Source organism: Zosterops lateralis (assembly GCF_965231275.1).
Source record: "Zosterops lateralis genome assembly, chromosome: 8".
NCBI classification, from domain to species: domain Eukaryota; kingdom Metazoa; phylum Chordata; class Aves; order Passeriformes; family Zosteropidae; genus Zosterops; species Zosterops lateralis.
The window spans coordinates 23,836,135-23,851,334 of NC_139768.1; the positions used below are offsets into that span (position 1 = coordinate 23,836,135).

The window sequence follows — 15,200 nt, forward strand, 5'->3', positions numbered from 1 at the left end:
CACAGACCTTAAGATTGATGGATGTAGACAAGGAACAATGGAACAGAAAAAGTCCCACTAACATTTTAAGTCATGCTGGTGCTGGGCTTTGAGAAAAGTCTTGTTCAGGAATCCAGAATTAGCTGGAATTCTGCCTCATTCAGTCAGAAAATGATGCAATGTTTGGTTACCTTTATGCACACAACCAAAATTTCTGTGTTGGTGGCTTGGCTCCTTAATTCAGAGACAGGTTTTTGTTCAACCAAGCTGAACTCAAATAAATAGCTAGTCCTGCCCAGTGTCCACTTGTGAAAAGTCTCTTTATTTTATTTTATCCTACTCAGAAAAGAAGCATCAATTATATTCCATGCAATCTCTTCATTCATCTGGCTGGCTGGAACTAAAACTTAGTTCCAAAACAGGTCGTGTTTTGAACATGTTTTTAAACTTGCAAGTCCCCCTTTTAATCACTGCTACCCTTTGATGGATTCTTTGATTTTGCTGTTCACTGGACACATGGTCAATCTCCAGGATAATGAAATTCCTACAAACTAATGCAGAAATCACATTCAGAGCTCTTATTTCTTATAATAATTCACAGAGACTAGAAATAACTTTATTTTCTACACTTGCAAGTGAAACAGGCCTGCTAAAAAGCAATTACCAACTCAACATGCAGGTTCTTGAATTTACTGACACGTCTTGATGCTGGACATGTGTAAGCTTCCCATTTCTTTCCAATTAAAACAAAAAATGGCATTTTTTAGCACTGCTCACAACTCTGCATTTTCTTACCACCATTTTATGCTCATTTATCAACAGATGACAGAACAAGGCAACCTTACATTGGAGATGGACTCTCACAAACCAGCTACACACAAAAAACCCTTTTAGAAAACAGTTTGTGCTAAGTTAAATATCTCTAAATTCAATAATTGTCAATGACAATATATTAAATAATATTGTAATAGTGGTGAATTTTCAGCTCCACCAAAGTCACAGCAAAATTTACAGAACTTCATACTCAGCCTCTGCCCCCCTTCCAAAAACAGGGATAGAGGTATCAGGCCTCAAAAATACTGCACCAGTTTCCTTCCAAAATAACACCAGAGTGAGTCAGATCTCAGCAAACCACAGGAGATGAACTCAGTTTCTGAGTTAATCTCAGTGTCGCCTGGTTTTGCTTTTTAATATAAATCCACATTTGAGTTGAGTACGAGCCAGGAGCCCAGTGTGCCGTGGTGCTGCAGTCCCAGTGGAGGTCAGAAAGGGAAAGCACCATTTCAGACTCACAGGAAATGGTCATTTACCTCCAGTGCTCACACTAAGGACAGCTTCAAGCTGTGCTCAGTTTTCAGGTTTACACTTCTCTCACTTTCCTTTAACTGCAGTCCTTAAAAGCTCCCCAAGAGAAACAGAGCATCAGATAAAAGTCTAATCCAAGGCATATCAGTAACAAATATGGGCACAAAGAGATGGAGCTCTCCAGGAACTCTCAGTGGGGACATTAAGTCTGCTCCCTTGAAATTTAACAGAAACTTTAACTTCTCCAGGAGCTCAGCGAGGCTGTCATTAAATGGCTTTGATAACCTTGAAGATTTTGCAATTCATGGTGAAATTCCTCAGTGCCTGTTAACTGATTTTATATCACATAAAAAGGTTTTCTCATTTATTTTGGTTGCAAGCCATATGGGCATCACCACTTCTCAGCACACTGTGTAGGCAGAAAACATTATGCTATTTGACAGAGTGGTGTAAGTATTTTCTCCACAGAAAGGAAGGAATTCTTTACAATAACCTTCATGAGGATTATTTAGTGGTTCTCCCCATTGCAGGAGGCTGAGGTAAGGCATGGACAAACCTGAAGGTACAGTGCAAAGAAACTTCTCAGTACCAAGCAACAGATAAACACACACCAGATACGATGCTGACGTGAATGAGCATTTCTGCTGCAGACTGGGCAGATCAATACTGTACAGCCCAATTAATAAAACATAAAATGACTTTTTAAAATTTGCTGTTGAAGCTGTACTGTCAATAATATTACAATATACACTAATTTCATATCAAACAGATATGGAAAAACAAAGTTAAATCTGCATTGCACTTGATTCCTCAAGTTCTTACGTCTGCTCCACATAAAAACTAATGATTAATAATATTGGCCAAGTGTTTAAAATTAAATCAACGAATCCATGAATGATAGGAGATGTAACCCTCAGAGGGTAAAACTGAATTTGTTTCCTTTCTGGGGGAAAACCACTCACATATCCTTGAATAAGAATCTTTGTTCAAAGGCTAACAGGAAACTCCAAGTTGATTCAAGGTAAATACCAGCCCCTGTTATCCAAGAAGATAAGAAACACAAATGCATTGGTAATGTTACAGTGTTGTAATACATTACTGAATTATACAACAGTGTTATTTCCCCAAATTCCTCCAACTTATATGACTTAATAGGGACACAGACAATGTTCATATATGAGATAATAAAGTGCTTTCATAAAGGATCACAACTTCCTGTGTTTCTAACAGAAGTATTTACTAAAATGTTATTAAAGATGTTAACCCATGAGCTGCTGCTCCAGAAATGAAACAGTCAGTAAAAAAAGCTGGAATATGGTATTTAAGTCTTCTTGTACAATTCTGCAGAAAAAAAGCACCTGCAACAAAACCCAGCAGTGGTACCTTATGTCTTGTTTTTGTTAGCATAGTTGTGAAGTGTGCACTGAGAGCTGCAGGATAAACCTCCCAAGCTCTATTTCACATTAGCCATGTGCATTGAAATACCCACTCTTGTTAGACAAAGGATAAGGCTTATACCAAAAACCACTGTGCCACTTGGCTGCATATCTTTGGTATATTTATAGTGCAACTGTTCTGCTTCTTCTCTGAAGGGGAAAGTTTTCCAAAGCACTGCATCCCCTGCCACTGAGAACCTACCACGAACTCCTACACTCACTAGGACCTCTGACACTGACTTACTGCTTTAAACAAATGAAGAATGTGCAGTGAAAATAATTTCTTCCTGGTTTTTAAACATACTGCTGAAATAAAATAGTATCATGCTGGAAAGGAATAGCATATTTCAGTTCTCTTGCAAGATTTTAGGAGCATACAAATGTGAGCACAAATTTCACAGCAATTTTTAATAACAGATATCCAAGGTGCTATTTGAAAACATCTGTAATTTAATGATTCTTAATCTAGATTTAGACAACCTTCTTCTCTACAAAAAGAAAAGAAAAAAGACACCTGTTTTTCATTTTGCTTAGATACTTAGAATTATTCATAATGCATAGAAAGGCTAGAACTACTTAATTAAAATATACTGCAAAGCGTGTTTTTCTAAACTTATATTGCTAAAGCCTTGCTGTACTGTAGGATTTACTGGAGTTGGCCTTTACACACAGTACCATGTATTGACACAAGCCTGTGCTTCAGCCTCTCTCAGTGGGCACACCAGCACACGACTATGGTACAGATCACCCAGGGGCAGTGCAATGAAATGTAGGACCACTGAAATGCCACCTCATGGGCTTTCAGCTCCTGAACAGCAGCATTCTCTCTGAGCAGGTCTGTCCCACCAGGCTTGCATACTGCTGAACGCTGGCCTCATCGCTGGGCCCCTTCCTCCTCTTCTTGTAGACGCTGTAAGGCATCACGGTTCTCTTGTGGAGCACTCTCACCCTGCCCAGCTCCTTCAGGCGACCTTCATCCACTGCAGAGGCAACCAGACAACACAGAACCAGTTATTTATGGTGTCCACATCACCTGAATTTATGCCTCCAACTTCAATATGCCTAATGAAAACCGCATGAAGTGAGGAAAGTCATCTGCAGATGAAAGCTGAGCTGAGCTGCAGTGCTCCTGAATCATGGCTGGGAACAAAACCCAGCCTGCAAAGGAATTGTGTCTGCAATGTGTGGAAAGGTAAACTGTGCATCCCATATTTCTCATGGTGATGGATGGCATTTCTGAAAACATCTCTACTGCTGGATTTTAAAATTCACATTCATTTAGTGCTCCTGGAGCCAAAAGTCAAACTCTACCTGGGAAAGAGTCAAACAAAACTGACCAGGAGAGAGCTGTCACTACAGAGCCCCTTCCAAAACTCACCACACCAACTGGGACAAATGTATTAAAACCAGCAAGAAGATTCCAGGCTGTTTCTTCAGGTAAGCACCAGGTAATAAACCACCTTTCCAGTTGAAACTCCCTGGCCCTCCAGCTCCAGTCTGTTTTTCCCCCAGTTATACTGATTTTTGAGTTTCATTCTAGGGGTTACATATTCTTTCTTAAGTCTGATCCCTGAGCTCTGTAGATCAACAGGGTGAGCAGTGCAAGCACTCCCAGGATGGATACAACACAATTCCTCTTCAAAGATACACACACCACAGTTAAACCTTATTTCCTTCACATACAGACCCCTTGTGACTTAATTTATCCAGAATCATACACATAAGAGTGTCGTTGAACAAGTTAAAACTTCCTTATTTTTATGAATCCCATTGATGCTCCTACTGCTGAACCATAATGTTATATGGCTGCTGTGTGTCAGAAAAATCTGCACTACAGTGCTAGAAAACTCTTTAAAGAAACTCAGAGAATGTGCCACACATCTGAGGCTATTGCAGGATAAATTAGTAAAATTATCACAAAATAGTGGGAAAAGAAATCTTGGACTTTTCTGAACTTTGAGTTCAAAATCTGAAACATGAGTCTGAGAACAGAAGCATATAAATTCCAGTAATAACAGAGATGCTCACTGGAATGTCAGTATTTTGGGACATGAACTATATGAACACTTCCTTTTGGACCTTCTTTCTGCTTTTAGTTAATGCTTCTTTATGTTTTAAAGGAGGCCATGAAACTCTTTTCTGTGCAAGACATTCTGAAAAACCCGCCCCTCTCTTCATCCACAGAAATGGCCTCTAAACTTTTTTTCTGCTGATTGCCTGAATTTAGTATGTGAAACTTAATGAAGGCTGCTTTCCCAAGTTTGGAATGACTTCATTACTTTTATCTGTGTTTTGATTCCTGACATGAAAGCGCAATGTGTTTCTTAGGACTTAACTGGGAAAACATGGTTTGAAGGAAGAAAATCTGAGTAGTACTTGCTAAGATTGTGCTCCCCACTAATTATTGTTGGCAATTGCTTTAGATAAACACCAAGTCAAAAATACTTTATGGGCTTCTCTCCCTCTTTGAAATCCATCAGGTTTTTGATGTGTGGCCAACACCTCCCTGATATCCCAATAGGTTGGTTTTACTAGCAGTCCTTCTGCCTCTTCTGTTACATCCTCCTCCTCCCTGAGAGTTCACCAAGGAAAAAATGTGCAAGTTTAGCTTCTGGAGGTGACACAAGTGTAAAGTTATTTTAACTTCTTAAATTGGAAAGTATATATTTACTGCACCTCTAGACTGACTCCCAGTCTGTGCCCTGGGATGGATTTAGGCCAAGCTGAGCCTTCACAGCTCTGTGCCAAAAGCACTTTAGAGCTGTTCCATACTCACTGTTTGATACACACTGATTTCAAATACTCTCAGAGCCTGATACTGTGGGTGAGTTCATCTTCTGGCTTGCAATGATGCTGGCCCCAGATTTGATTTCTCTGAGAATCTAAAGCTACTGTACCTTTGGTTTCACTGCAGCCTTTCTGGCTCAGCTGAACTCTGTTCTTGCTGCTCAGCATTTGGGCCCTTCCTCCACTTTTACTTGTTGCCTCCTTGCAATGAAAAATAACATTTCAAGTTTCTACAATGATTACCTGTTCTTCCACTGACTCCCCTCAAAATCAAAGCTCTAATAACAAAAATAACCTTCTGTGAAAGTACTTAAATGTGTGTAATTTAAACTCCATCTGTAAAAGAAACCTTTTCCTGAGATGTTAAGTAGAATAATCTCAGGTACATAGTTAAGCTTTTAGAAATGGTAAATAGGAACTTGTGTCACCATCATAACAAATCTGAAAGTCAAAACTCAGCCACCTTTCAGTTACTGCTGGTCTAGAGGCAACATTGTGGGAATTCAGGAAACTATTCCCTTTAAACACTATTTAACTAAAAGCAGAATAAATTTAAGATAATTTAATAGCAAATAAAAGCAGATTGGGCTCTGGCACACATTAACAAAGAAGTTACTCTCCCAATAAGAAAAATTAAATATCTATTCCTGTTGAGTGGCACATGGTAAAATTTGCTTTCTATTCAAGATGAATTGAATTCTAACAGGCCTTCCCTGTGTGGCTGATGCTGGGATACAGCAGCAATCACAATTCAAAATGAGACCAAATGCTTTATTTAAAAAAGTTCCTTGCTGAAATAAGAAAAAAACATCCTTTTATTTCCAAGCTTTACTGAAGAAATTTTATTTAATGACTTCTCCTTCTGGAAAGACCCTTACTGATCAGATAGTGGAACAGTATGTTAGGGCAATTCTAGTCATTACTGTAATTACTGAATACAGAACTGTTACCACTAAAATGTTTTTTAAAGTGCTTATTTTTTTTTCTCCTCACACTTTCTGATTTTTCACCTCCTGAGCTGTTGATTTATTGTAGTCTACAGAAGAGGCACTGCCATTTGACATAAAAAATATACAAGGTTTCATCCCTTAATTCAGTTACATCTATCAATATAGTCTGGATGGCAGATACACAAAACACAGAGCAATGAATTATGTAGATTGAAAGTTCCTGTAATTTTAGGAAACTGGGCAACTGCAGCTGCCAACTGAAAATAGAAATATTATCCTGTAAGTCTCAGAGCTAAAATTCTTGTTGAAAAATTCTCGTCACTTCGTTTTTTTTCTCCCCTATACTCCTAAAGCAGCAAATTATTTATGCTGCAGTTGCCTATTGAAATTTGAATATAGAAGAGATTTCACTTCTAAATCAACCTTGCCACTGTGACCCCATAAAGACTGCAGAGAAGTGTTAAAATGTTCTGTTCCCAGCCCCATAGCACTGTTAAATGGAATCCACATATGGAGGATTTCCTTTCTGAAAACACAAAGCCTATCAGATACGTTGCTAAGTACCAGCAGAAAACAAAGCAAGGAGCAGGAGTGATCCCAAGCCTCTCCATGCAATGGGGTGTCTTGGCAGGCACTGGCCTGAGCTGCTGACCCAGCTCACACATCCACCGTCACCAAAAGTGCTCAAAGGCAGCCTCAGCCTGCCCTCACCCTCCAAAAAAAGGCTCCCACACTCCAGGGATGAGGAGCAACGCGAGGAGCAGGAAGCCTGACAAACTCCTGTACAATCCAGTCCTGATTTCTTTGCACAACCCAAATCAACTTCCCCCTAAAACTACAAGCTTCCTCCCAAGCCAAAACATCATTTTCAAATGCTGATAAGCATTCCTGCTGAAATGCCAGCATGAAATAAGGAGGAGTGATTTCACCTTCTTTATTCACAGCAATAGAAAGCTAAACAACAGTGTGGTTTTTAAAGAAATCCAGAATTTCATGGTCAGGATCTTTTTCTTACAGCTCAGGAGTGGATTAGCATTTTTTCTAACGTTATTTGGGGAAGCCCACATCCAAAAATTTTTATTTTTCTCATGCATTAACCTTTATTATTACTCCCTAATATAAGCTGAAGTGAAAACCAGCTTCATCTGGTCAGAAAGCTGGGTAAGCACGTGCAAAGCTGGACAAGGGAGACTTGGAGTGGAGAGTGAGCTCTGCAAGAGCCTGAGAGTCAACCCCACACCGAAAAAAAAAGGTGATGGCTCAAAGTTTCTGTAGAAAATTATTACTAAATCAGCTTTTTGGTGGTGGCTGAGTTGGGCCAAGCTGGTTTTGATCAGCAGTGATGTGGAAGGGCAACCTGAGCTGCAGCATCCTGTGCTGCTCCTCTCTAGAGCCATGGCACCTCTTCTCTCCTCCCCTTGGACACACTCCTCACAAACATGACATTTCTCAATTTTTCAGGGGTATAATCTAGAGATGGAAGCAATCTAACTTGCCTTTAAAGTGCTTGTTTCCACTTACAGGAAAATAAGTGAAGAAATAATTAAAAGTGAAGTGACAAATGCATTGACATTCCTGTTTTCTAAATAGGAGAAAGGACAACTGCCAATTTCCAAAACAACCCACATTAGTCACAGGGAAGTATTTCCTCTATTTTCTGTATAGAATGGATTCAGAATTAGTACGAAGCCTAACTGAGGACTGGCATTTCTAACCCACAAAAAGAAATGTGGTACTCCTGCTAAACTCTGAAATGATTCTGTTTCTGATCATAAGTTTAATTTTCTTTAAATGCTCCTTCAGCTCCCTGGAATAATGAAAGTATTTGGCCATCATCACTTTGTCTTTCTGCATACTACATGGAGAACCTGGATTTTTTTTTCCCTCATCACAGCAGGATAAAACAGGGAAAGAAAAAAAAGAAAGGGAAGGGAAGGGAAGGGAAGGGAAGGGAAGGGAAGGGAAGGGCAAAAAACCAACCCTAACTCAAAAAATTAAAATATTTAAACTTGTGTCATTAACTGAAACCTGCGATTCACTTTGAAAGCAGACACTGAAGGAAACTCACACTATAAATTAAATTTCCATTTTGCTTAAAAAGGGAATCTCAAATGAATTATTTTTTACCTCTAAACATTAAATCCACAGAACAAAAAGTATTAAGATAAACACTTGACAGCTGCTGCATTTCCAGACCATGGACGTGCTGGGGTTTTGATTTTGTTTCATGTTGCTTGTGGGTTTTTAATCTTCAATTTTGAAGCACTTAGGATTTGCATAGTTTTTAAAGATGAACAGAATGTTCCCGTTTTTACAATCAAAGAAAAAAAATTAAAAATTCAATTTACAGTGAGATTAAAAGTTTCATGATACTCAAGCTTTCAAACAAGGTGTAAAAATGATGAAAAGAAGCACCATCCCTTGCTGGTTACACTGTGGTGATGTTAATTTATTTGAGAAACACTACAGCCTTGTGGAATTTTTTTTTTTAACGAAAAGCTACATCTGGTTTACGTGACCTTGTCACAGTTTATGATCAATGATTTTAAAACAAAGAAACTGCAAAAGGAAGAAACACATTAACTTTTCAAATTCTATGACTGAAACATAGGAGATATTAATTACTGGAAATCGAAAATTATTCCACTGCAGTCAGAAGCCAAATCTTTCTGACCTTTGAATTTATGCTGATTTCTTACCCAATTTAAAGCATAATTTCTTTTGTTCACCAGTAAAATATAGGATGTCATCCTCAAAAACCAAAGGGCCAAACAGCAATACCCATTAGTAGTCATATTTATAAAAAAGAGTGAGCTGAAATGTCCTTTTTCTCATATTCTTCTTTCAAACTAGACTCATACATTAAGGAATATTAAAGACCCCTATGCCTTGGGGTACAAAAATACTAACTCAAACCAAAATAAAAGTACAGCTAAAATGAAGCATAAACAACAATACACAAAAATTCAATGAAAAGAATTCTTAATTAAAACCAGAAAGCACAAGTTACAAAGGAAGTACAGTAAAATGCTCAGGATATTCCCAATCAGCCAAATCTTTGCAGTTAGTCTAAGAAAAAACAGGAACTTTTGAAACCACTGTTCAAAAGAACACGTTTGGAAGTGGAAAAATGCACCTTTATAAAAATGTTACCGATGAGCCTTAAAACAAGGGAATTAACACTTTTACAGGTATAGGGATCCTTAAAATGGGCAAAGACAGAAAGATGTAATGAGGGGAAATCCTGAAAGCATCTTCCAACCCAAACTTTTGGGCTTTGTGCCTGAACTCCTACAACTGGTTTACGAAGTGGAGCTCCAGCCGAGGAGCGGCAGCGGGATTGCGCGGCGGAACGTGCTGGCCCCGCTGTGCCACAGAAACAATAACTCATTGTGCTGGGACTCCCGTTATCCCTGGGGTCAACATCAGCAGGGGCACGTGGAAAATGTTTCCTGTCAATGCAGAAACGCACAGCAGCTCAGGGGCTCAGCTGTGATTCACGGCTTCTGCCTTACCTGGAAACAATCCCTGCCCGTGCTGCCCAGCACTGAAATCCAACTGGACACGCTTGAGGGAGATGCACATAAAACAACATGCAAAAAAATCACAGTTTATTTGAGGAGCTCTCATATTATACAATTATTCTAGTCTACTTCAATATATTATCCTGAAAAAAGGTGACTGGAAAATGTCCACTGAAGGGCAAGATTGAAGTCATAGAATCACAGAATCATTCAGGTTGGAAAAGCCCTCTCAGACCATCAAGTCCATCCATTAACCCAGCACTGCCGAAGCCACTAATCCATGTCCCCTAATCCATGTCCCCAAGTGCCACACCCACACATCTTTTAAAACCCTCCAGGGACTGTGACTCCAACACTGCCCTGGGCAGCTGTTCCAGGGCTGGACAACCCTTTCCATGAATAAACTTCTTTTAATATCCAGCCTAAACCTTCCCTGGTACAACTTGGTGCTGTTGCCTCTTGTCATACCAAGGACTGATACTAACATTCCTCCAAGGATTCTCTTTTTAGGAATGCAGTGCAAAAAAACCCCCAGTAGTACCTGGAAAAATGTTAGTTAAATGGGACTGAACTTCCCATCTGAAAACAGCATCCAGTGTCTCCAAAGTCAAGATACAATGACAATAAAAACAAAAAAGGAATATAATCTGTTCAATGGCAAGCTGACAAAGATAACTCTTTTACTTTTAGATGTTCTTCCAGAGGACAAAATGAAGTAGTCACTTCAAAAGAAGTTGAATCTTTAACACTGTTTTTGATGACTTCAAACACGAGAAATGAGAATGTGAACTGCCAATGAAGAATATTAACAGCAGACCCAGGGCACTTTGGTTTTGGGTTTTTTTCTATTTTAACTAAACTTTTTGGTTATCTAACAACTTTCAGTTGAAGTGTACTGTGCAGACAATGGCTCAAAGCAAGACCACAGCAGGTACAGCTCTGCTTTGAAGGCAAGGGCACTGTGAGATGTTCTCACATTCCTGTGATTCCCTCATTCCCGTGCATGCTCTCCCTAACCCAGGTTTCCTGACTGCAGCTCCAGGCCCTCAGTAGCCTGCACAAAGCAGTTTTGCAGATCAGAACTTACAAAGTCAAAGCTTTAAGGGTCATTCATGGCCTGATCCCTTTTTGATGGACCTCACAGGGATTTCTAATGCCCAGCTCTGATTCTGGACAGTTTTATTTGCTCTGAGTCAGTACTGGGGAACCTGACCAAGCTTTCTGCTGCATCAGATGTGTGTCCTCCACACTTCTCAGAACCTTTGTTAGCTGAGCCTTTCTGTCCTTTGAAATATCCAAGTTATTTAGAAGAACAGAGCAATGTTCTGCATTTGGAGTTACTCATTTCTTTTCAGAGACAGAAGGGGAAGTCACAGTTAAAATCTAACAAGCACTTGGAAACAGCACATGAAAGCAACTCCAAGTCATTGGCTAGCAGGGAATGAAAACTGCTCAGATATCTTTGCAGAGACATTAGCAAGGGACATGTCATCTCAAGAACATATTCAAAAGTGACTCTTTTATGGTTGAGAATAGTAATGCATCTTAAATGGGAAAGATTAGGGATAGTGACAATGCTGGGGATGATAGGACAAGGGCGAATGGCTTAAAGCTGCAGGAGAGTAGGATGTAGATGGGATAATTGGGAAGGAATTCTTCCCTGGCAGGCTGGGCAGGCCCTGGCACAGGGTGCCCAGAGCAGCTGTGGCTGCCCCTGGATCCCTGGCAGTGCCCAAGGCCAGGTTGGACACTGAGGCTTGGAGCAACCTGAGATAATGGAAGGTGTCCCTGCCCATGGCAGGGTTGGCACTGGATGGGCTTTAAAGTCCCTTCCAATCCAAACCAGATTATGATTCATTCTACGAAAAGCCAGTACAAAAGACAAAAGTTAAGAGATTATGCTTTAAGGAGTAAGAGCTCTAAAACAATGGGAAGAAAACAGGGAAAAAAATCTAAAGGAACAAAAGAGTTAAATACTATTTATTAAAATCTTTGAACAGCATAGAAGTGAACGTGGCAGAAAGCAGTGGGAGGATCTTTCAAAAAGAAAGGCAAAGTCCTCATTAAGACTGATATGTGAGGAGGAAAAATACCAGAGATGAGAGTCAAACTGAGAATTACAAATGCAAACATTTCCATGAAATAGGAAAAATTGAAGCAATTGGCAGTAGCTTATCAGCTAAATAAATCAGATTACAGCAGTCAATTTGCTGGCTAAATTAATTAAAACATGGAACCAATTACTCTCCACGTGAGGGGCTGGGATGATGTCACCAGAGCAGGGAGTGAATGAGGATCATTCCAGAAGGTCTGACCCTGGCACAGGTTTTCCCTGGTGGATGTTGGAGTGTGGCTCAGCACATGCCTGTGGTGTCCCTTCCATGGCTGCTCTGTGCCTGGGCCTAATTACAGCTGTTAACTTTTACCACATTTGGAAACCAGTCCCACACGCTCATTGTCCTCAGCACGAAATAAATCTGCACGATCGCTCTACTTGTCCCACATCATTGAACTTTTAATTCCTGCTCTTGTGCTCCTAACACCTCCTGAGTATGGAAAATGATTTCTACAGGATTTGGCAATCCTTTTCCTTCCCCCTATTCCCTTGAATCTTCACCCAAAAAAAGAAAAGAAAAAAAAAAAGGCAGAATTATTCTGTTGGAAAATCTAATATCACAATGTTGAAAAGGTACAGTATCTTGAGCATAAACCCATCTAAGGATCATCTTTTCAATGCAAAGAGAAATGAAATATGCCAAGATACCTTAAATTTTCAAGGAAAGTCCTCAAAAAAAAAAACCTTATTTCAAAACGCATCCCTTTGTTTCACAATCTCTATGATAGTCATCTTGGATTAACATATTTTTGAGAATTTTGCAGCCCAAGCTAAAGGTTTCATGACCCACACCAGAAGTCAATTGTGACTCACACCCAGGCAATTGTGCTGCTCTAGGGGCACTGGTTGAGTCTGCTACATATATGTTAAAAGCAGATATATTTAGAATACCAATAAATCCAAACTTTAAAATCACAAATATTTATTCAAGTTTGCATTTTCTAACTCGCACACCAATTTATGCCGTGGCAGTTGCTTAAGACTCACAAATTAAGAGAATAACAATTCTTTTGTATTACAGAAGCACTGCACATGAGGCTAAAACTCCATGCCAGTCATTTCAATTTAAGCCAAACATAGTAAAAAGTGAGGGAAAAATGTGCCTGGCTACACCTTATTGGCATTATCTCCATTGTTTAAACATCTTGTACACTCAAGGATCACACTGGATTTAGAAAGATGCATTCTGATGGCTCTAAGTGTTCATAAACTTAATCAGAAACAGATAGAAACTTGTAAGATGTGTCTGTTCTAGAGAAACTGCTAGAAAGAACTGGGATGTCTGTCTTTCTTGGTTATAGAATTCAAATTTATTACCTATAGCTGTGATAATAGTGGAAAGTTTTAGTTCGTGATCTCTCAGAGTTTATTTAAACTGTTTCCCAACTCTCTAAAATACACAGCACTATTAAAAAAAACTTATAAGCAGCAGTTGCTTTAGAGCAAAGCAGCAATTTCTCCCAAATCAGATGACTGCAGAGCTCTAAACAATTGGTTTAATGCTTTCCATCTGTGATAGTTTCACGACCACATTTTCATCATCTCGAGAAGTTCAATGCATTTATCCTTGTAAACATTAATCTGCACCCCACCACCCTTATAAACATTAACATCTCCTGTCTCTGCATTAATCCCTCTGCCTACATCCATTCTACATGGATACTGCCCTTTGCCAGGGACCTGAACTCTGAGACGTGACCAAATGGCAACCACAGTTCACATTCAGGACACAAATATTTGATCATGGCTTTGCTGTTAAGAGAAGGAATAAGACCAGTATCATGTTAATATACTAAATTTTTAAAATATATTGTAAAATTAAACAGTCCCTGTACTGGATAGGAAAAAAAAAGTTAACAAAACTTATGCTGACTTGTGTTCACATACACAATAAATATAAAACCTGTTTGAAATACTCTTCAATAACAAAGTGCACTAAAATTTGCACATAAAATAAAATGTTTTAAAAACACAACACTAGAAATTATAGTTATTGAAATAGTTGTGACAAATAATTTTTCCAGTGGAAGCATTATGCACAAAAACATATATTTAAAATAAACAGTTTTGCATAACCGCCTGCAGATTTCTGGTTTTATTTAAGTTTTATTTACTAGAACTAATAACACTCAGTTGCTTTCGAGAAGCATTAAGATACATAATGCAATCACTACTGAGAGGATTCAGATGTTGTTAAATAATGGGATTTTTATTTGCATTTTACTACTCTAGCTTACTGTGAGCAGCAGAATAGGAAAAAAATATACAGAAAGGTGTATTTCTAAAGAAACAGTTTTTTCAGCTAAAAGCTTTAAAAATCTGATAAAAACATATAGTAAGTTATGAGTACAGAGAAAGACTGGAAATCTGAAGTAATTTTCTTTAGTTTAATAACTCAAAAACAAGCAATCTGCTATGAACTCAGGAGGTGCTACATGGCATGGGTTTTCTATAGAGTGATTCTTGTGAGTGTGAAGTGATGATTTTCTGACCTCTCCATAGCTTTGTGTGATGTTCCAGGACTTTTTCCCAAGAACTCGGGCACTGATTTTAGTGTTGGTTTGAGTTTAAGTTTTGTTTTATTCTGATAATTAAGGCTTGCATGTGAACACGAGGCAATTTCAAAGGCTTTTTAGATGTCAACATCTGTCCTTTGTGCAGCCACAGCCTGATCACTGGAAAGCACAGAACAGACAAATCCTCTCCTCTGAATTCCACTGCCTATTGTCACTTTGGCTCACACCAGCTGGAAACAGCCTAAAGCCTGATTCTTCTAAGGACTTCCACTCTGCTGGAAGAAGAAAGATTTTACTGCTGTGCAGAGGTGGCAGATGCAAAGTCTGGTCTGCAGCAAGGAGTGGAAGGTGATTGTTGAACCATTTGGCTTTGTAATCTCTTTAGATCTTGTTTCCAAATAACAGACTCCCTTATTCACCTCTACAATATCTTATCAATGTGCTCAAATTTGAATCTTACCATCACTTGTTTCTTGGTCTTGTCAAGCCCTTCTTCTCATTGTTCTACCTCTATGAACTACTACAAACTTCTTTCCATCTTCTCTCCACGTCTCTGCCAGCTACCCACACCCTGATCACATCAGAGA

General features: G+C 39.1%; 1 protein-coding gene across 3 annotated transcripts in view; it reads right to left on the reverse strand.

Moving 5' to 3' along the window:
* Positions 1 to 557: 557 nt before the first annotated feature.
* Positions 558 to 15,200, reverse strand: part of ATE1 (arginyltransferase 1) — a 66,444-nt gene continuing 51,801 nt past the window's right edge. For all 3 annotated transcript variants that reach the window (XM_083866476.1, XM_083866475.1, XM_083866474.1), the window contains exon 12: positions 558 to 3,700. In XM_083866476.1, the coding sequence (XP_083722602.1) occupies positions 3,522 to 3,700 (179 nt within the window). In that variant the 3' untranslated portion in view covers positions 558 to 3,521. The remainder of the gene's footprint in view (positions 3,701 to 15,200) is intronic.